The sequence below is a fragment of the Enhydra lutris genome, unplaced genomic scaffold (genome assembly GCF_002288905.1).
Source record: "Enhydra lutris kenyoni isolate GAN:26980312 unplaced genomic scaffold, ASM228890v2 scaffoldscaffold27, whole genome shotgun sequence".
In the NCBI taxonomy this organism is placed as follows: domain Eukaryota; kingdom Metazoa; phylum Chordata; class Mammalia; order Carnivora; family Mustelidae; genus Enhydra; species Enhydra lutris.
Window position 1 is genome coordinate 19,726,641 of NW_019154111.1, and position 23,953 is coordinate 19,750,593.

General features: G+C 38.5%; 1 protein-coding gene across 1 annotated transcript in view; it reads right to left on the bottom strand.

The window, feature by feature from the left end:
• Positions 1-5,307: 5,307 nt before the first annotated feature.
• The window catches only part of LOC111152034 (cadherin like and PC-esterase domain containing 1), a 293,950-nt gene continuing 275,304 nt past the window's right edge, over positions 5,308-23,953 (bottom strand). Inside the window, exons 21-22 of the mRNA XM_022510310.1 lie at positions 19,552-19,698; positions 5,308-5,672 (exon numbers count right to left, since the gene is read on the bottom strand). Of these exons, the coding sequence (XP_022366018.1) occupies positions 5,451-5,672; positions 19,552-19,698 (369 nt within the window). The 3' untranslated portion in view covers positions 5,308-5,450. The remainder of the gene's footprint in view (positions 5,673-19,551; positions 19,699-23,953) is intronic.

Below are 23,953 nucleotides of genomic sequence, written 5' to 3' on the forward strand. Positions count from 1 at the left end.
TGTGCCATTTGATGATTATCCTCATTTTAGTCTACAAAGGAATTGTTTTATGTTCCCCCTGTACGATTCCTAATTCAGACCAAATTTTATCTTCTAAGTAGAAGAGGTAGCTGCAAATGATTTCATGCCCTGCCAATGACATAGGCACAGATTTTTAACAAAAGGCTCATAAAACTCTTTTTATGATACTGTAAAGCCGGAGAGCTCATGCCCATTAAAACATACGCTTCGTGTTACATATAATTAAGGCAAGGAGGAAAACATAAAAATGTAAGTCTAAAAATGTATATTGTATTACGCATTAAATACACACAGAAAACACTGCATAAGTTTCACCTCAAGGACAAGGCTAGAGACAAGCAGAAAACGTCATGGTGGGTGAACGAATCCAGGGCCAAAATGAATCGCTAAGTTCTCCAGAGGATATATGGTCCTGAAGGTTGGAGGTCATTTTCTCTTTTTCCTTACTATAACTAAGAAAGCATCAGTAAAGATACACTGCACTGTTCTTTGCTTAATCTAGGTGATGATTTTTGGTCCATTGAATTTTGAAAATTATTATTATTATTTTTTCCTTAGGAATGAGGACTTGCATCTTAAGGAGAGGTTTGAAGAGATGAGCAAGACCTGTCAAAGGCAGCTGGAGAAGGTGCTCATAGCTTTTATCCAATCTAGAACGCACTGGGAGTGGAAGGCCTGTGCCGTAGCCCCTTGTTTCCACCTGTTCTGATTGCGATGGGCCCAATGAATTAACTGAAGCCACGTTTGCTTCAGTGTTGGCATTTTATACCAATCCTCTTAGCTCAATGTGTTCATTATGGAGGGATGTCAAGGATTCTGAATCCCAGCTATTAATGTCAGCTCTCCTGGAGACCAAACCACTTCTTATATTTAGGCAGGTATATGATTGATGAGATGTTACAACATATGTCCATTTTACTCGAATGTTCTTAGTTTCTCCTGATATTCAAATTCATTATTTAATTTTAAAAGCATATAAATTATAGACCAAATAAAAAAAATCAGATCATACAGTGAAAAGAAAATTAAAATGTGGACCTTGATGCCATACACTGAGATTTCAATCTATATTTGGAACAGTTTTAATTATAGGGAAAAAAATGGAAATCCAATTGAACAAAATATATAAATACATAAATCGTATACCATCACATTACGTCATTTAGCCTGCCACTAAAATCTGCATCAAATTGATGTATTTCACCAGCTAACCATAAAACAAGGAAATTTTTCACTAAATAGTTAAGAATCAATTGAACTCATTTGATATTTACGACACCACATTACTTCTGAATTCTGATGTGTGAATAATCAATTACAATTACTCTGCTTTTTAAAAATATCAAAACATTTCAATAAGTTTTATAAGAATTACTTTTTCATGTAATAAAAATAATGATATGACCCTATATATAAATTTCCTAAGAAGAATGTCTTCGTTAGATATATTACGTCTCATAACCAGCCCGTCGGCATAGATCAAATTCAAAACGTAATCTACCTAAATACGACGACCTTGTAGGCATACAAAGCCCCCCTTTTTGTTGTTTTCTTTAAAAGCAGTTGTTTAATTTTGTTCTTTCTCTTAGTTGGGTTTAAGTAATTATCTTCATTTACATTGCAAATATGCTTACAAATTGTAAATATTCTTGATATGTTTAAGAATTAGTGTTTTGATTATGTCTTGGGTGTGTTAAAGCATAGAGATCCAACATTTGATAGAGCCTAAAACCAATTCTTTATATTTCGATGAGCATAAAGAAAACAAATGGAGCCCCATTTTAGGAGGACTGCATGTTCTATATCAGTTAGAAAAAATGAGTTCTACTGCTCCCTACACCAAGTGACAGAATCATAAAAGAAATATGGAAGTTGATAATAGCAGTTACTGCAGCAATAAAAACATGATAAAAGGTTCTTTGACAGTTTGAAACCTTGGAAGCCTTGCCAAATGCAAAATCGAGTTTGGAGGCCCTGGCACGATCCTGCTGGCTTTAGGAGGTCTTCGGGTCTTTTGACAACTTCTGGTTAATCCCCCTAAGTTAAAGTGATCTATCAAAATGCTTTAGTTTCCAAGAGCAATCAAAATCATTTGAACTTTAAGTACACATTAAGAAAAGAAAAAGGCTACAGTAGTATTTGTGGAGCAAGGACTCCTGGATCCAATCAAAATGGTAGAATTGGCTGTAGTATCATTTTGCACTTGGATATACGTTTTTGAAGTTATCAGCCCATATGAGCCTATTCAAATTTATGTTGGTTCGTTTTATTTTTTAAGATTTTATTTATTTATTTATTCATTTATTTATTGACAGCACAAGTAGGCAGAGTGGCAGACAGAGGGAGAGGGAGAGGGAGAAGCAGGCTCCCCATGGAGCAGGGAGCCTGATGAAGTGCCCGATCCCAGGTCCCTGGGATCATGACCTGAGCCAAAGGCAGGCGCTTAACCGACTGAGCCACCCAGGTGCCCCTGTTTGTTCATTTTAAATACAATAATTCTAGCCACTGATGATGATGACATTTTTCATTTTTTGTTTCTTTTTGTAAGGTGAAAATTCACAGGGAAAAATTTCAGATACTGATGATTCTTTCAGTATTTGTTCAATTTAAGGAGCCCATAAGGTAATATTTAATAAGACCCTATCCCTCACTATCTTTCTTGGCTCTTAACCTTAATCTGTATTAGACTCCACCATATCTCCCCACCGTGCCAAAAAGCATTACAGCTTTGAAATAACTCTTAGTGGGTTATATGTATTTATTTTTTTACCCGTTTCTGCATTTCTTGTTGAAATCCTTGCATGAAATGGCACTGAAAGAAGAAAACAAATGCAAAACAGCACTCTGTTTTGCACATAAACATTACCAGCACTATTTCCATGTCAACAACCAGTGACTTCTTCCAGTGCTATCTAAGTGGAAATTATTGTTTTGTAGAGTTGACTGCTAGGCACAGGGGCATTCAACAGAAGGAAGATCGAATGACCTAAGTGTGAGCCCAACTGGCAGACATCAGTGAGCCCTCCTTTTTCATATGTCCCTCCAGGATCCTATTCACCTACTTAGATGGCTGGCAGAGAGCTCACTGTGCTCTTAACTGCCCATACATGTGCACACACACAACGTCAACAGTGATGCTTGGAAATGCTTATGCAGTTATTCTTGACTTGTAATATTGTCAATGTTTTCTTTAGTTGAGTTCAGTTTAGATTGGATACTAATCCATTCTTAGCAAAAATAATATACTTCCTTTAACTTTTACATCTAAAAATATGCTTAAATACCTATTCCTATTTTTCCCCACTCAATTTATGAACTTGTTAAGCACATACAAGTACACACACACACACACACACACACACACACACACACACACACCCCTATCTCCCCAACATAGAATAAAATGTGTTTTTTCAATTAAGGAGTAACTACACAATTCCTAACATTTCAGTACCTTATTTTTAAAAAGAAAAAAAATAGTTCTTCACGGCACTGTGTTCAAAAGTTTTGGTCATTGTACAGTAGGGAGTTCCTCTGATCAAAATGCAGAGGACATCAGGATTGAAGAAAACTAGACGGTTATCCTATTAAACCACACTCAAGTAGTTGAATCTGTATGACGACATGTCTGCCAAGTAGACCTGTATGGTGATATGCCTCCAGTAAAAAGGAAAGTAAAAGATGCTCTCTGAACACGGACTATCACCAGTAAGACATTTATTAATAGTTTTATTACACTTGTTTCTAAAATCGATTATTTCAACAGTGAAGAGGTAAATGCCAGACTAACCTCAGTCAGATGGTTATTATAGTTCGGTTGACAGGAAATTACAAGAAACATCTACACTATAATCCTGTTATAGAGCATGTAATACATTAAAACACGCTGGAGAGGCTGCATGAATTGGCAACATTTTATGTCATTAAAAAAAATCGAAAACCTAAATATGGTGCTTACTATAGGTGCAGGTATTCGAAAGATCTTTCATTTTAAAGGGTAATTCTGTATCATTAAAGAAAAATCTATCATCTGTCAAAGGCAGATATGTTTATATCAAGTGATACCTGTGTTTAAATATAATTTAAGACTGTTAAATATAAATTCACGTTTACTTCCATATAAAAATATATATAAAAATAGAGTATTTAAAGAGGTGGATATTCATACAAAGGAACTGATCGATCAAAATAGTCTTTTTTGGGTATGGTAATGAAATTGAGGTATTTGTAACATGAATTGAATAACCCTCTCAGGTTTATTTTTCCCCCAAAAGAAAAACAATCCTTTAAAAGCCAGTTTTAACTGTGGGATAGCTCACAACAAAGAACTTGAAAAATAAGGAAATTCACTATTTTGAAATTAACATATAGAAGAGAAAGTTCTCAATACTAGAACTGGACATGTTGTGTATGTATGCCACAGTTTTAATGAAAAAATAATTTTATGCTTACTCTAAATTTGTATTAGGTAAATCAAAATATAGTTACCAGTGACACAATGTTTGTGGGCATATACAAATGTTGTATGAAAATAAACTCCTCTGCACTTGCAAATGGCCAATCCTTTGAAAATATTGCATAAAATGTAATCTTAAATTACCCAGGATTCTAACAGCAAACAAAAGCTTTCTTAACGGATATCGTCAGTAAAACATAATAAAATAATACACTTTAAAATTGCATATTTAATCAACTTAGACTGCAGTTACCCATCCAAGTTCACAGACAGGGTAGGAGGGAATGTTTATGAAAAGGACAAAGAGTGCAAAGTTAAATGCATTGGTGTTTTAATTGTAAAATATTACATTTCCTATCTCTCATAGAATCTTTTCGAATTCCTCGTGGAGCATCCCTGTTCTTTTCCTTTCGATTGTAAAATTTAAGAAGTATAGGAAGACATATTTTTCATAAACATTAGATTCACAAAGCCTAAGCCATCATAAAGCTCACATTTTCTCCCGGTAGAGGACACAAACACAATCCCTACTTGCAAGTGGAATGTAACTGCTTTTTTCTCCTTTTCAGTATTAATGTACCAAGAGAGAAGATAACGTGATCTCAAGAGCTTTATCTTTTTTGTCCACATAATTCAAGTGTCTCTATTTCTCCTTATTATCACAATGCAATACCTAGCCCACAGTGGTTCTAATTCACGATTATACTTCAAGTAACCTTTCTCTAGCTCTAGCTTTCCCCTTGAAGACACATGATTTTCAAGTGCACACCTCAACCTTACAAAGCTGTAGGAAAAAAGTGTTATTATTACCTTTTTTTAGCCACGCGTGTGTTGGTGTGTATGTGTGTGCCCAGGTTCCTGGGTGTGCGGTCGGTCCAAATACACGTGACATACAGGATTTGGTTCTTAGACCACTGCCCAGGTGAGTGAGTGGCTTGCCTCCAATTCCAAGTTCAGGCCTCCTGCAGGGAGTCTACACAGTTCTTTCACTCACACACATCCTGCTGAGAAGGATTTCAGAGCAAACCTGATTAATTGGACCTCTGACGTGATAGGGGGACTGAAAATTTGTTACAGAGTCTTGTCGTCGTCGTTGTAGTTTGCTTTGATTGCTGAAATATTTCCCCACAATGTGATTACTTGATTGTTTCATTTTAATAAAGTGATATTCTTTGGATAGCTTTGATTTCACTACCTGCAAATAAAGAGCAAAAAATAGTTACAATCAAGGACATCCAAGCTCTGCATCGAGTAGTATAATTAACTCACAAATTCGGTAGCATCTGTACCACGTGGATGTTGCCTAAAGGGTATACATGTGATCTATATAACCAAGAGCCAGAGAAAGTTATCTTTCCAAAAAAAACCCCCAAAAACCAAAAAGCCAAAACGAAAAAAAAAATTAACGTTGGAATTAGAATTTCTGCCATTTTCCTTACCTCACGGCAGCTGGCCCCAATGCAGCTGAGGAATAATTTTAGATGGTTTCTCTACCACACTGTTGTCTGTGCATGTGTCTGTGTGTGTCCGTGTATGCATACTTAAGCTGGATACTAACATGTAGAAAAGACGCTGATGGACCTTTGCTGGGTCACTGATTCAGACATGGTCCTCCAAACCTGCCATGGCACCCTTTTATAGAATGGAAATTAAAACTATTTGTAGAGAGAAGAAAAATACTATCCATTGCACAGCCATAAGCGGACACTTACAATTAGTGGTTTCCTTTTTCTGGGTGCTTAGTAAGTTAGTAAATTAGTAAAGAATCTGTAGAAATAGACCATGCCCTATTAAGCTAACAAATTTATATATGTTTGTACATATGTAAATTTTATGTTAAACTTTTTTGAATAAGCAGAATTATAAAGCATTTATAAAGCATAAGAGGATATATAAGAAAAATTTCCTCCCCAGCTCTGCCTCCCTACCCCCAGTCACTCAGTTGGCTTCCCAGAAACAACATATACTAATTTCTTTGTGATTCCATTTACAGATATTTCATGAATATCAACACACATACACACACACACACATACACCCCAAACAAAGAGGTCATATTTATAGTCCATTTGTATGGTTTACAAAAAATTGCCTTGGTGCTATCCTATAATTTTATTTAAATTCAATTAATTAATACATACTGCATTATTAGTTTCAGAAGTAGTATAATTGCCAGTTTTAATCATTGGGTTAATGTGACTCAGGTTGTTAATACCAACAGTCAGAGGGAATCAGGAAGGGATCAAAACAGAGGTTGTGGGGAGGGTCGGGAGGTGGGGAGGAGAGAAAATACTGGCAAAGATATTTGAGGTGTGTTCACAAATGAATAACAAATCATTAATTCAATTTATTAATTATTAATTTTTAATACAATTGCAAGACATTATTTTTGATCAGCACTGACACATAAACTATATATTAGTTATCAATCAATTAAGGCAACACTAGCTTTCATGGATTTTTAAAATTCCTTTAAGTGCTATATGATGATTATGATGATATAGAGCCACATTTTTTTTTTTTTTTTAAAGATTTTATTTATTTATTTGACAGAGAGAGATCACAAATAGACAGAGACGCAGGCAGAGAGAGAGAGAGAGGGAAGCAGGCTCCCTGCTGAGCAGAGAGCCCGATGCGGGACTCGATCCCAGGACCCTGAGATCATGACCTGAGCCGAAGGCAGCGGCTTAACCCACTGAGCCACCCAGGCGCCCTAGAGCCACATTTTTTAAATTACATATAAGAGAATAAAATGAAAACAGCTCAAAAAATACAGAGTATTTAAGCAAACACAAGCTATTTTGAAGATGAGTATTTTTAGTTATGTGTGAGCGAGCATGAACCCTTTTAGAAGATTTATTTGAGTAGAAATTCTGTAAACATCTAAACCAAAATGTTAACTGTAGTGATCTTTGGGTAGAGGAATTATAGGTGATTTAAAACGTATTCCTTGTAACTTCTGGCCTTGCCTTTTTAATTTGAATATGACAAATGTGCATTCCTTTATAATCATAAAAACGTTGAAGCTATTCCCATTTTGAAGAAAAAATGTAATGGCAATGCATTTGAAAACCAATTATACCCTGCTAACCCCAAAGAAATGAATTGTTTTCCTGTGGCTATGGGATGTTTAGTTTTTTATGATCAGGCCCTCAGATGAAGTGACTCTTAAGACCAGTGAAATCAGTGGGTTGTGGTAAGGAATCCCAATGGATGGGAAATCAGAGCTCAGTTTGCAGTTAACCACTGATTAATATTCCAGGTCCCAAGGTTGTAAGTTGCTGTTAACGTGTAGCTCTTTGCACCCCTGTTTGGTTATCCTACAACTTTAAATATGATCGGCTGGGAGGTGCACAATGTTTTTCTGAAGGTTCTGTCCATTTCGGAGGAGGTGTGTATTCAACGATAGCAAGATTAGTGAACATTTTTAAGGAAGTTTATTTAAGGAAACATTTAAGCATAAATATTACATTCAACCCTGGGAAAATATTATCTCAGCGTTCCGAAGCCAAAATAAGGTTACTTTTGTTTATATAATTTTATCTTCAGGTTTGGTTTTTGCAATTGCCAGATGATCAGCATGCTAATTAAATGCAAAATAGATAAAAATACATCCCATTGCAAAAGGTTATATAGTTCTTTAAAAATTATTTCAGTGCTTCGTGTTGCAGTTCATGCTGCAGCACACATGTTGGATAATGCTAGTGTAGATGCTTATAGCAATCTCAAATGTGATTTATAAAAGAGATAATACAAAAATATGTATTTCCACTGTATTTGCTGAAGCTTACAGCATCTACTCAAGAGTCGTGTCCCGATCACATGGGAAGGTTAATAATGTATTTCTTTTTTTTTTTTAATTTTATTTATTTGACAGAGATCACAAGTAGGCAGAGAGGCGGGTAGAGAGAGAGAGGAAGGGAAGCAGGCTCCCCGATGAGCAGAGGGCCGGATGCAGGGCTCGATCCCAGGACCCCAAGATCATGACCGGAGCCAAAGGCAGAGGCTTTAATCCACTGAGCTGCCTAGGCGCCCCAATAATGTATTTCTATTTTGAAACCACTCAGGTGGTCTCTGAGAAAGGGAGACGGGATACTAGGGGTCTCCTCCTGCTTCTGAGGGCCAGCCTAATGCCTCTCATAATGCCAGTGCTGGTAAATGTTATTGAAGACTGATTTCTACACGTCTATCTCAGGGCTTGGCCCAACAACACTTAATTCAGTTAGTTTCCTTTGAAAGCTATTTTGCAGGAAATAATCAAAGATACTAAGTGTCTTAATACTGGCTTGGTTAAGCCAGTATTACCCTGACACTGACCCCTGAAAAGTGACAACCTACAGAGAAAGAATTACTTCAATTTTGATTTGTCAAAATAGAGATGTGAAAAGGCCTCCCAAATGTTACTGTAAATGGAATCCAGAGCCTTTAAAAAAAATCCAGCAGTATTCTGAGCTATACCACCAGCACATAGAATTTATTTCAGTAATGCAAGGTTTAGCATTATGAAACATTTTGTTATAGGAAATTACCCAAGAATTATTTATAACTATATGATTGTTCACCTTGAAACCCCAAAGAAAGCTACCGAAAAATAATGAGATATTATAAAGTTAATATTTACAAATCATATAGCATTTCTATATTCTATCAATAATTAATAAGAAATATATTGGAGAAAAGATCCCATTACAATACGAAAACAATTTCATTCAGTTCAGCTATTGTGCAGGTGCAGAAAACACAAAGTTTAATAAAAGGAAAACATTAACAAATGGAAAGACACACCAGGTCAAATCCTCCCAGGTTAATGAAAATGCTATTCCAACTGTAATCACAGCAGTATCTGGGGGACATGACAAGGAAATCCTAAAGCACATCTTGAAGAATAAATGTAAGAAAATAACCAAGACCATTTGGGAAGGGGGGAAAAAACAGTGATGATGTGGGATTTTTCAATTCCAGATGTTCACTCATCGATTTTAATTGAGTCTACCATCAGCCTACCATAGATCCAATTTATTGGTTGCATCAGCCAAGTATAAGCGGAATTCAATACTGTGATAGAAAAAATAGGAATGTTCGTACTACATTAAAGTGCATTTCATAAACTATTCTTTCCTTAAAATGTTTATGGAACAGTAAGGTAGTTCTAAATAAAGCCCAGTGTTACATAAATCTAGTGACCATAAATTTGACAGCCTAAGAGTTTTAATGACTTGGAATTAAAATCAAGAGTGTATGTTTAAAATGGAGATATGTACCAAATAGAATCTCCAGTGGGCAAAGAAGTGAGACTTAATGGGTGTATATGATCAAAAGATGGGAATTTTCTCTCTCTTTTTTGAGAGAGAGAGGAAGAGCAAGCACACATGTGTGTGAGGGTGGGGAGGGGGCAGAGGGAGAAGGAGAGAGAGAATCTTGAGTAGGCTCCATACCCAGCCTGGAGCCCTACACAGGGTTCGATCTCACAACCCTGAGATCATGACCTGAGCCGAAATCAAGAGTTGGATGCTTAACCAAATGAGCAACCCAGGCACCCCAGGAATTATTTTTTAGATTCTATTTTTAAGTATTCTTTACACCCAATGTGGGGCTTGAACCCATGACTCTGAGATGAAGAGTCTCCTGCTCCACTGACTGAGCCATGTAGGTGCCCCTAAAGGCAGGAATTTTTTTGTTTTTATTGTATATAGTTATTTTTATATTTTTACAGTTAGCAAGAGTTTGTCTAATCCTTTCACAATAGAAAAACAGCAGAAGAGGAACAAAATGATGCCTATCTTATAAAATTAAAATGAGTTATTGATGACTTAATGATTTATTTTTTTCTACATTGTATCCAACTTTCAATCTTCAGAGCTCTCTGCGAGGACACACATGGAGTAATTCAGACATGGTCCCTCCCCTCAAGGGGGCTATATAAAGACACATGTCTAAGATACTTGAAGTAAGAACAAGAATGAAATGACTTCAAAGACATTGTCTGAGACTCACTCCCCAAGGTCATGCACCATGTTGTTTCCATGTAATGAATAGTTCCTTCGTACATTACTTAGTACTAATTTATCGTGGTTATGCTCATCTGTTCACAGAGCTATTATTTCCTTGAGCTTATTTGTTAAATTCAGTATGCAGCATTGCTGTCAAACTACTATCTCCAAGTTTCAAAATATTACTTTAATTTACCTACTCTTACGGATTCTAAAGTGAAGAAAAAGAACTTAGCTACAGTTTTTAGGCTTGGAAATGTTATGCAAGTGAAAGATGTTTGTTACCTGTACAATGAAGAGCTAATTGCTTCTTTCCTTTGATCTCTTGTGTGGAAATGTGCCCATTTGGGTCCTTCCCAAAAATCAGAGGACCATTTGGGATTATTAAAATCCAAATAAAGTGTCAAGTGGAATGTGGCTTTGAAAGAGAGATGTTAGCAATACAAATGTTAGGTTACCTCCGGGGCACAGTAGTAATAATAATAATAAACAATAAAAGTGAGCTATTGGAAAACACCAGTGAAAGAGTTAGGCCTTGAACCGAAGACAAGACCCTAGATGCTTCTGTCTGGTGGTCACAGAAAGAGACAAATTCTGTTTGATGCTGCCAAATGCTTCTTTAAATTTGGGTACCTATAACTCAAGCACTGAGAAAGAGACATGTCTATCCAGAGGGATAAGGAACTATTACACACAGTTAAGTGATGCACATATATGTGATTGGCTGCATGTTTACATTATTCCAGACACAAATGTTAAATGGCAATTCTTTTGACACTGTCAAATGATCCAAAGTAACTCTGTCTTTAGCTTTGTGTGTATGCGTTGCTGTTTATTTTCTTTTTGTGAGTTTACCTGTCAAATTATACTTAAAATGAGGAAATGAGAGTGAAGGAAAATTGGTCTTCATGAAGTGTGATCACCTGGTCAGATCAGCATTGCTCTATAATCACAAGTAAAAGTGTAATAACAAAAATTATTTTCCTCACGGCAGTGTTCACATTTAGATGAAGTTACATGTAGACATAGACTTTCAAGTAAAGATTACAGTGTTTCAAAACAACAACATAGTTTTAATATATTAACTATAGAAACGTAGAAAGGAGAAATTTTGGTGCTGGAATCAAGTGCTGTCATGATAACATATTATAGAATATGGAGATGACCACATTTTTCTGTGACTCAGTGTAATAAGAATTTAAAATTCTGTGCTTGGACATGCAGAAGTAACTTTTACTTTTTCATAGGTTTCCTATATGCTAAGAGACCTCCTAGCTTATGATTGTAGATCTTTCCACATCTCCACATAATTAAAGACTTGGGCACACAAACATTTTAGAAGGCATACAAATGGCTACAGTTCAACTTGACGGGCTTTGTCCTCTGGCTATTGTAGGACTAGCCAAACAAATGAAAATCTATTAATAAATTACGCACTAAAATCCACATTGCAACTTTTACTATTAAATGCATGTAACTTTAACACTCAAAATTGATTTCACATAAATATTAATCAGAATGAGTATATTACCATGTCAATTAACTGTTGCATCTAAAATAACTTTGAATTTTCAAAAAGTCAGTACAAAAAGGGAGAGCTTGGTGAATTGGAAACGTGTCAGGCATATTAAAAGCAAATACCTTTCCTAAAACCGATCTTAACCTGAGTAACACCCAAGGAACTTCTGATGTGGTTCCAGATCCACAGAACAAAATAGAAAACAATTTTCAGTGGGGCAAGTGTTCCAAAATCTCTCTAGACTGGATTAAGGGGGATGTTCTGATTATAAACGTGTTCCATGGACATGGATGGGATAGGAAGAGGAATGAGAGTAACGGCTTTCCAAGGCTGGAAAACCTGACATTGACCAAAATGTGCTCGTGTGGTCTTTTAAGATAAATGCATACGATTGAAGTACTTTTTATTTGGTATAGTCATACTGCAGACATGACATTCAATCCAAGATCCAGTCACCAAATTTACAACCAGCTGAAAAAGTAGCCCAAGAATTCACAGAAATGGAATAAAAATAAAGCAACAAACAACAGCTAGAAGCCAGTCCTTATAATTCATAGTTCCATTTCAGGAAATCATGCAATTTTTTACAGATAATAATGATTGTTTTTTCATCTACCCCCCCTAATATTTAATCATGGCCACATGAAATAAGCTATGTTTTGACTGAAGGGAGTCCAATTTCTGAATGGGTCAAAGATGCTGAGGATTAGAAGGCAAGACTAAAGTTTTCTTTAGGAATGAGGAATTGTTTTTTGCTTTTGGTGTTTCCAGATTTGCAATGTCTCTGTCTCTTCCCTTACTTCCCAATCTCCAGGGCTTCTTACTCTGACAGCTCAGCCTTTTTAACTTCTGCCCCTCAGACAGGCCTCAGTTTCCAGCTCTGGGGACGAATTCTGCTCTGAGGTGGAGAGACTGATTAGAAGGAGCTAGAGACCAGCAGTTTACCATATCCAGTGAAACTGTGGTTCCCTCTTGTACTCCTCGGCAGTTCTCCAGAGACTAAGTCCTGTTTCAAACTCTGTTTTCTAAGTGGTTGGATAGTCATATCACTGAATTCTTGATATTATTTGAATGACCTTCATTTGTTCAATGGATTACAAGCTAAGTTCCTACCCTGCTGTAGTTCCATGTACTTTTTGGGTCTTGGAATTTATTTTGACCTTCACTCACAGGTATCTGTTTCCATCTGTCTCTCTGGTTTTATTTAAGCATATGGCACTAAAATGTCACTTAGAAACAATTTGTGTGGACCAACATTCCAACCGCTGGCTTCACTGTCGGGATTCGCTCAGCACTACTGGGGCCTTTGAAAGGGGAGCCTCCACTGGGTCACTCAATTTCTTGTCAGAAGAACCCTCTACCCCTTGTCCGAGGTGGTGCGTGCCCGTCTATGCCCTTCTGCTGGTCTGCTGGTATTCCACAGGGTCTGGGGAGAAAGTATAGGAGCTCTGCCCTTCAGGGGCCAAGTTTCCCTTTCATTTTTCTGATTTCAGCCTCTAGATTAATTTGTTCTTTTCTGTACCTGTGTTTCTGAGTCCATCTCTGATGTTCAATTTTAACAGAAATCGTATCTATGGATGTAGGTTCTTGGCTGCAAGTGGTGGGGTGAGGGGTCCACCAATTTTGCATACAGACTTTCTGACCTGTGTCTCAGCCTGGCCTTCTTCTGCCCCTTCACGGTCCTTGACCTGATCCTCTCCCACATTACCATGCTCCCCCCTTCAGGCCTGGGCCATTCAGAGGATCTGTGGGCAAGTGTGTTTCGCTTCTAGTTGGGGATTCTCCTCTCTCACATTTTACATTGTAAAATTTATTTTGTTTTCTATTAATTCCTTTGCAGGCTAAGTTAAACTTCTTAGAATGAATTCAGATTTCTTGCCATTATGAGTTATTCCTTATTCTGTCTTAGTGGGGAATGGTGGTGAATAGCTTAATGTCTTTAAGGTCTTCTGGTGGAGTTTCAAGTGGAAGAGAAGATAAATGCTTGTGGTCATTCTGCCACATTTAATCTGTACTCCCCACATGATTTTTGACCTTATCCTCTATGCTAGGTTTTCCAAAGTGTGTTTAGTGAGGTGTTAATAGTTGTTATGAATAAAAGGAAAGTGGTTCTGTGGTCAAAGTATTTGAGAAAAAGTGGGTCAAATGAAGTTAAATAGTTTCTTTGCTGTAAGGGCTTTTTGGATCATTTAAAATACTAATATTATTTGAGAATCTTTACAGTAGAGGGGTGTACAGAGTTTCCCAAACCACAGATCCTGTTTTCACTAGGCTAGAACATCAAAACATAGAGTAGGGAATGCTAATCAAGGCAGTTCAGAGTCCATCTTAGCTTGACTCTTAAAGCTTTGGTAGTAAATCCCCCAAAATGAGGGTTTATTGCAAAAAAACCCCATGAGATACTTATGCATCAACATCTCATCTGAATTCATTCTCAGCAGGCACTGATTTGTAATCTAATCACCTGGCAGAAAAAGCTAGAATTCTTGGAGACAATAGATTGAGCACTGGGGAAAAAAAAAATTGTCTAGGATCACTTTCCCCCAAAAGGGGTTTAGGAATGGTAGGCAGTGAAACTCCTGTGACTCCTCTTTAGTGATAAGGCCATTGAAAGGTGTTAAATGACAACATTGGATTGGAACCACAGAAACATCCTGGTGGGGAAGTAAAGGATGAATTTGAGAAATTGAAAGTGAAGCTTCCAAGATGGAAATATTGCAGAAGTCCAGGGCAAGTAAATGATAGAGAAGAAGGAAACTGCAGCCAACCTCATTCATTTATCAGCACCCTCCAACGATTTACAGTGTCCTTGACCTGATCCTCTCCCACATTACCAAGGACCTTCCTCTTATGCCCTTCTGTTTTCCTTATGTAACCCTAAGTATTGATTATTCCCTTTCTGCCCATAAACATGAGAAGTAGTTCCTCCTATAAACTGCTCCCAGACCACTTTCTTTTCTGAATCCGGTATCTTTCCTTTAGTCTTATTTTCACTTGTTGAAAGGCTTTAACCAGCCTCCTTCTCTCATTTCCTTTTTTTTTTTTTTTAAGATTTATTTATTTATTTATTTATTTATTTATTTATTTGACAGACACAGATCTACTTGAGAGAGAGAGGAGGAAGCAGGCTCCCTGCTGAGCAGAGAGCCCAATGCGATGTGGGGCTTGATCCCAGGGTCCTGGGATCATGACCTGAGCTGAAGGCAGAGGCTTTAACCCACTGAGCCACCCAGATGCCCCTCCTTGTCTCATTTCTTATACCTCTTCAGTTACTGTAGTTTAATTCATGCCCCCAATATTTTACTGAAATTACTCCTGCATGATCAGAAAGGACCTTCTTTATGCCAAATCAATGACTATGTAAAAATCCTTATCTTAATAAATCTATCCATTACATTTGACAGCAGTAATGCTGTTTTGATCTCTCCCTACAAATTTTCACTTTTTGGCTTTCCATGGTATTACACTCCACTAGAGTTTTCGTCTATCAGTTTATTCTCTAAATTCAAAGGCTCCTGTTTCTGCAAACTTTGCTTAAATATTGACGTTTCCAAGAGTTCCTCACTCCTCTTACTCTGCTCATTTTCTCTGGATGATATATCTTCATTGTTGCAACTGTTGTGTTTTCTGACGACTTCCAACCTTTCATCTCCAGCCGCACCCTGCCCCTCGAGCTTCAGACTTGTGTAGCCAACTGCCTGTGAGATATCTCCACCTGGATGTCCTACAGGCATCTCAAACACAACATGTTCAAAACCGAATCGTCATCTTTTCCCTGAGCCAGTACCTTCTCAGTCATCCTCTGACTCAGTTGCTGGTTCAGCTCTAATTCATCACCCAAGTTAGGAGTCGTCTTTGATTCTTCCTACACCCCCATGCTGCAGATAAGATCTACAGATTTTACTTTTAAAATAGGGCCTGCGTTTGTCTCCTTCTCCCTCATGCTCGAAGTCTCTGTCCCGGTTTTGGGCAAGCTTTTATCATCTCTCACATGACTTCTGAAAACGTCTCCTAATTTCTCTCCCAGACTCAGTTCTGTCTCCATCTTCCCCCCCTCAATGTTATTTGAGACAAAGATGTGACCATCTCACTTCTCTATAAAACTTTTGTTGGCTCTTCCTTACCTATAGGATGAAGTCTAAGCTCCTACCATGATCTGGCCCTAGCCCACCTTCCCCAGGCCCTGATTTTAACTGATGTTCTACAATACACAGAATTGCATGTTGGGGATATGTTACGTTTGAGATACTCAAGGGAACCCTAAAAAATGTTCTCCTAACTCATTTTATAGTAATTAGTAGAGAGCTCACATAGACACTCAAATATTTGTTGAATTAAATTGCCATTACTAATTTATTAAAAATAGCCATGCTAAAGGCTTTTTTCTTCCTTGTGTTTATGACAAACTTTTAAACTTTGAAGGAAAAAGGGAAAAACTTCAAGCTCACCACATAGAAGGCAAACTTTTCTAGGTCAGCTAAGTTTTTGTTTACCTAATTAAAATTAAATAATAAAGAGTCTAAGATGAAGATCAAACAATAAAGGGGAAATCATCTCTGACAAGGAACTGAAAATCCTTTCTTCTTTCCATGGTGCCAGAATCAAAGGAAACTTGGGGTTATTACAGTTGGGTAGTAATGCCAGAGGGATTTTTTTTCCCTCCCTTTGGACTGAGTCAAAAGCAGTATGCCTGCCAGAAAACAGAGATCTCATGTAAGGTTTATACAGCTGATTAGACTAATTAATAATCACATAACAGTTGTGGATTTGTCCCTCCTGCAGCCAGGTCTGAGCTGATAATATTTTTGTATCCTTCCCAGGTTTTAGCTTGCTCATAGTAGATGTTTGCCACATAACTAAAGGTACTATCCAAAACCACTCTTGGGCAAAAGCTACCTGGATCCTGTTTGTTGTCCTGCACAAACACTGCGAAAACAAAATTCCATTTCTGCCTATGAAGAGAAACACCTGCTTTTCTAATCAGCAAGAACATTGTAGTCAAAACTAATGCACACCAGTTGGGAAAGTGTTTATAGATTGATGGTGGCAACATATCCTCTCTCTTGGTGTCTTGACAGATGAAAAAGTTGCCCCCAAGACCTTTGGTGACAAGAACCCCACTGAAGTAGGTTTGTTATGTCTATGATGGAATTCCCACCACAAATCAAAGGGGACACATCAAGATCTTACTATAATGATTATAGCAATCCTTCTCAGGTATGTGTGAATCTATTATGGGAATAGTTTGATTGAACACTAGAAGATACAAGGCTCAAATTCTTATGGTTTTAGCACAGCCGATTTTAATTCTTGGTCTTACTGTATGACAAATTGCTTTGCCAGCTCATAAGATGAGCATAGAGGCAAAAATGGTTATTATTAATAGATTTCTGCCCTTCAATATGGTTTGCATGAGACCAATAATGTACTTTTCCCTGGCTTGGTACATTAACCATCAAATCATCCTTTGTGAGGGCCTTTAGATTTTCTTGATTGTTTATAGGAAGCTCACAGTGATTTAAGATGTTGGGTGATGGTTTGGAGAGATTATAAAACATCAGTGTCGGCACTAGAAACTTCCCGAGGTACAAGTAGTACATACTGCTCAAGACTTAAGTGACAATTATGCCTAAGTGATGAATGGGTTAGAGACTTTGTGATGAAGAGAGTCAGTTTCAGAAAGATGATCTGATCATTCTGCGGTAGAAAGGCAAATGCTCCCACAAGTATCTTAGCTCAAATAAGAAAACTTCAACATGGATAACCCTGTTTTGGAATCAGCTGAGATAATTTCGATGATACCTAGGTAGTTGCCAAGTCAGCACACGTTAGAAATAGGGCTTAAAAAACAATTTATACACAATCATTGCACATAATTAAAAAATCAAATAAGTGACATAATTTCACCTGACATGCTTAAATCATTGTTATGCAAATTAAAGATGATTTTATTAGTAATATTTAGAAGCCAATATTCTAGTTGTGGTGGTTCAAAGAGTCTTTGTTGCAGTCCTCAAATTCCATGACTACTAGTGTCACTGGTTAGTGCTGTGGCAGGAGACACATGCAATGCAATCACGTGGGAAGGGCATCTTCTGTTTTTAATTGGAGCCATGCTGGGAATCTCTGGAAGACTTCTCCTTTTTAGGCTTCCAGAGCAACTAAAGATGAAAAGAAAAACAGATACCCTTCCCTCTCAAATACTAATTGAAGACACATTATATAAAAATAAGTAAATAAACAAACCTTTTCTAAAAGGGGCAAAAACCCGGTCTGTATGTTGTCTTTCAAAGTCCCCATTTTATGTGGGTTTTGGCAACCTCCGACCTGTTTTTGCAGCCAACTCTGATACTGGGCTGGCTCAGCGGCAAGATCATTTCTTTCTCTTCTAGGCTACCTGCCCTTGTGTTTCTAAGTCTTGACTTTTTGCAGATAGGATAGGAACTCAAAGGGTGTAATTTTTTTTTTTTTTTTTTTTTTTTTTTGGTGGAAGAAAGAAATAGACACACAGTCTCCTACAGCATAGAAGCTTCTCTGCAACAGCATGACCAAGTTCAAGTTACTAGATCAAAACTGAAAATGCCCTGCTCTCCACTGTGGGTGCAGGCTCTTGCATCCCTGAGATGCAGGTGCACTTGTCATACACAATTACATGTAAAAAAATATAACATAGAATATTTAGAAGAACCAATACAGTGTCAATAACTCTTGGGTAGCCTTAAAAACCTAAGGACCAAAATGGATTCTGACAGTCATTTTACGGCTGGAAAACGGGATCCAAGAATCCTTTAGTTGTCATTGCCCTAGTCAACCCAACGACTGCCTTCTGGTTTACAAGGGCTGTAAGATTGAGTGATATGCTTTAGGTGCTGGGGCCTAAAACTCTTTCTGCCTACTCAGCACCCTTCCTTTTTATCCTTTCCAGACATTCTTCCTAATAAACTCCCTTCCTCTGCTAATTCTGTCTGCTATGTCTTGGAGAACCCAAACTGACCGAGGAAGAAACCTGCCCTTGCCTCTGCTAACACCTTATCAGCTTCGCCTATTATAATATTATATTCTATTTGATGACTACAAATCAAATCATTTTCCCCACGGGGTGCTGAGGGCTACTCAAAACATAGGTCCACCTGTTTAATGCATTGGCTCAACCAATGGAAGAAGGTCATTCATGAGTTTAACACATTAAATTGTCTTGATTTTCAAGCTCCACCAAAGACCTGCTACCTTCTTTGGCCACAATGTCTGATGGGAAGGTTCAGGGTCTGTTAGAAAGGGCAGGTGCTCTCCAGGTTTCCATCCTCCCGCTTGCATTGACTGGTGATCCTAGTTTTTAAGTGTCTACCTAAGAACAAATTCTTTTTTAACTTCTTATTTTGTAGCGCCTCCAGTTGTGACTGCTACATGCTTTGAGTGAGTGATGCTGAAAACCTCATTTGATCTCCGCCCCACCCCGACATGTTTTTTTTTAATACAAAATAACACGGACAACAGAACTAAAGGTATAATGAGAGATTTAAAAAAAAAATCAAAAGCAACAATAAATAAAGAGCCAGCATAAATACCTCATGAAAATGGCACCCGCATGTCCCTTGCAAAAACTCCTTGTATCGTCCCATCGTTATAGTAAATGTGTCAACCACTTCATAGCCATAGGTTTTTGCGGCATCCAGAATAATCACATTTTCCTTCCATAAGTTCTGAACTTCACTCTGTAGTGCAACAGAGGAGAATGGGAATTTTTTTTTAAATTTAAATTCAATTAGATTGAGAGTTTTTATCAAGAGGATTGTTTTACGATTTACTAACTCAGGTAGAAATCATGTAAATATCATCGTTTTTACAGATTGGTCCCACTGCAAGAAGAAGAATTAATTTCACACACATTTCTGAAACAAAGACGTCTTCTCAGTTTTTTACTCAAAATATAAGTGCAAACGTTTACGTGTATCTAAAACGGCAACACATAAATATCTAGAATGACACACGGTTTGGAACTTTTCCTTCTATGTTTTAACCTTTTTAGGTTTCTTCCCCAGAAAGGTTCATTGAGATATTTAAAATTCTCACTGTAAAAGTCAAAATTTGAACATCATCAAGGCTATCTCCCTCTATTTGGATTCTTATTCATTTAGTCATTTGAGTATTAGTTAGTATCTGTTTTGGGCTTAGCTCTGTGCTAAGAGACCACAATAAAAGGATAAATAAACCATGGCCCCTGCTTCCTCAGACCTGCATTCTAACTGGAGAAAAACATTTGTAAACATTTCCTAAGACCTTTACCGGACGTAAATATCCTAGCCTCTGGGCTAGTGGGGAGGAGGGACCAGCCGAGGGCAGGGACGGAGAGACATCAGGAAGGGGCTCTAGAGGAGAGTGAGGTTTAAGGGGAATGGGCTTTGGGTGGGCTTCAGGGAACGGCATTGAGTGCAGGCTCCAGCTGCTGCTTTGCCGAATCATATTCTTCCCTCCCTCCCCAGACATGTCCAGAGCAATGAGTGAGCTTGGCAGAAAGTCCAATTCAGGTCCACTGTGGAGAGGAGCGACCTCTCCTCTAACTACTCTCGCTCTGGGATTCCTCATCAGCAAGGCTAGGACGCTCTCAGACCGACCTGTAGTCCGAGACTCTTCCTACCTCGTCCATCCTTCTCGCGCTCTCTGCGTATCAGACAATAACAGCCAACCACGTGCCCAACAGAGCCCAGTATAGAGCAGACACTCCAAAACTATTTGGTGCAATATTGAATGATATGCTTTAGGTGCTGGGGCCTGAAACTCTTCCTGCCTACTCACTACCCTTCCCTTTATCCTTCCCGGACATTCTGCCTAATAAATCCCCTTCCTCTGCTAATTCTGTCTGCTGTTTCTTGGAGAACCCAAACTGACCGAGGAAGGAAAGTGCTCTTGCCTTTTCTAAAGAATAAAAATTCTTTTCATTTTCCAATTGAAAAAGAAAATCACAGGAATGCCTGGGTGGCTCAGTGGGTTAAGCTTCTGCCTTTGACTCAGGTCATGATCCTGGGGTCCTGGGATCGAGTCCCACATCGGGCTCCCGAGCCTACTTCTCCCTCTTCCTCTAGTCTCTCTGCTTGGGCTCTCTCTCTCTCTCTCTCACTGTCAAGTAAGTTATTAAAATTAAAAAAAAAGGGCACCTGGGTGGCTCAGTGGATTGAGCCTCTGCCTTCGGCTCAGGTCATGATCTCAGAGTTCTGGGATCGAGTCCCGCATCGGGCTCTCTGCTTGGCAGGGAGCCTGCCTGCTTCCTCCTCTCTCTCTCTCTGTGCCTACTCGTGATCTCTCTCTGTCAAATAAATAAAATCTTAAAAAAAAAAAATAAATAAATAAATAAAAAAAAAAAAGAAAAGAAAAGAAATAGCAAATCACATGCTTTTGTTGATCCTACTGCAAGAAAAAAAACAGCAGTACAAATATGTCTAATTTTCTGTCTTCTTTACTGTGCTAGCAAACCTATCTTCAGGTAATACCGAAGGAAGAGTATTTCCCCCAAAATAAAAGTAGTGAATAGAAGAATTCCTAAAGAAGAAATCTAGAGGAAAGGAACATAGGTGAATTTGGTTGATGCCATCATGTGAACAATGATGCTCAATATTGTTTGTAGACTTCTTGTCCGGTTACAAGTATTTTCTCAATTTTAATTTGTCTAGATATGAAAGGTATATGGAACTTTACAGTAAGAAGGTTCTAAAGAGAGTTTTCTAGACAAAGGTTGGTTCTCTGGGAAACAGACTCCTGAGATGGGAATTTGCCTGCAGGGAGCTAAGAGGAGAGTGTTTTGGGGATCAACACCTATAAGGAAGTGATGTAGTTCTATGAGAGGGTTTTGTGGATCCCACTGGGAGTTCTAGAGCTGATTCCTCTAAGATGGTCCAAACTAGGGAAAGGGAGCTGAATCTTGGTACCCCTATACTGGCAAGTTGGGCCTGGGCAGCAAAAGGCAATTCCTGCCAAAAGTCAGGCCACACCCCCAGTGGCCCAGGTGAATGAATGTCTCAGTCTTGAAGGGGCGATCTAGGAGAAGACAAACCATACAAAGTATCACTCACTCATTCTCGCATGAGATATTTTTTGAGAGTCTATGTGCTGAAGATGGTGTTTTGCATTTGTGGTAACAGAGTGTGCAATGCAGCCCTCCCTCCCTGGTCCTTGCTCTCACAGAAATTAGTCTAGCAGGGGAGACAGACAACCAAGGATTGTATCTGTTGAGCGGCATAAACAGAGACATGAGAGACTCTCTCACAGGAGCTCCTGGTAGGAGTAGCCAATCCAGTCTAGTGTATCCGTTAAGTCTGCCCGTGGTAAACGAACACTTGAAGGGTAACTGGAAGTTGTTCAGGTGAACAGGTGGTGGGAGAGTGGGCTCCACGCAGAGGAACAGTGATTTCAAAGACCCGGACGTGAGCAAGAGCATGGCATGTTTGAGGAACTGAAACTTGCCCAGCAGGACTGAGCTCAGTAGCAGTGCATGCATGAGTGTTTACACATGTGTGCACATTTGTGCATATGCACGGGTAGCAAGTCTATGGAGAAGAGCAGAGGCAAGCTCTGGAATGGCCAGTCCAGCAACAATTGAGTTCAGCCTTATTTTCTGCCTCCGCGTGAACTATCCCTATCTCTTTTGTTCTATCCTCTCCCCTCCATTTCTCCTCTCCTTTTGTCTTCATTCTGTTTGAGAAGACTGATGGGGATCATCAAAGCCGTGCTGGGAGGCATACGACTGAACACAGGATCTGGCACAGAGAAAGTGCTGCAGAAATGTTTGCGGTCTGCTGTGATGAACTAATCTTGAGTTTGGAACCTAAATAAAAGTAGGAGCCACAAGCACTGCAGTTCCCGAGAGGGGTAAAGTCGGGGCTCAAAGCAGAGTCCTCCTGAAGGAACTATAACCTTGACTGTAGCCTTCAAATAACATTCAAGGACATTCAACTCAAAACCATTAAAAAGGAACTGTGGTTTAATCCAGACTCCAACCCTTCAGCTACCCCAGATATTAAATACGTCAACTCATCTTAAGGGACTTTCCCCTCCCCATGCTACCTCTGAGAGGCTGAATTTGGATCCTTGACTTGGGCCACATTCTACCTGTTCTCCTGCTTTTGGATCAGAGATCTGCCACCGAGGCAGGCAACGTTTTAGAAGGCAAAGGGGATCGTGTCATCTGTGCTGGGGAACTCGAGGAGGGATCAACATCTCACACACACACACACACACACACACACACACACACACACACACACACACCCCTCATTCAATTTATACAGTAAATGGACAGCTTCCCATCTCCCCTGAGCTCCCTAGAGCAAAGGCATGCAGTCCTGCCTGCCCTTGAACTCTCCTTGCTCGAACAAGTGCTGCTGCTTCTCTTACTTACAGATATTGCCTTTCTTTTCTTTTCTTTTTTCTTTTTCCTTTTCTTTCCTTTTCTTAGACTTCTATTCAGTGCTTTTCTATAAGAACTGGTCAGAGGCCTCTAACTCTTCCCCTTTCTGAATATCCAAGCAAAGATAAAACTAATGATACTACTTCAAAGACTTTTTTTTTAAAGCAATCAGTCAGAAATCATCTTCAAAAAAGCCACCCTTTCCCAAAGTACTCATTGATACTGACAGTTTCATTTGTGGTTTCAGCATGAGTCTTTCAAGGTGTATGAAATGTTGGTGGGGTAATGGGATACTTAAAGATGAATCTCTCTCATCCACCCCTCAGTTCATTATTTTTTATAGCATGGCATCCCCTTTCTTGTCTTAGGAGTTCAAAGCATTATTCACAATGTGTTAATGGGACATGGTCTCCTTATTTCCAGGAATAAGTATAACGGATTTGAAATCCTAATCCTTAAGTACATTATCTCCTTTGATTTTTACTAAGGTGGCTGACTACTATATAATGCCTTGTAGGTCCTTTTTCAGACACCAACAAAGATCCTTACAGGAACCATAAAGTTCATGT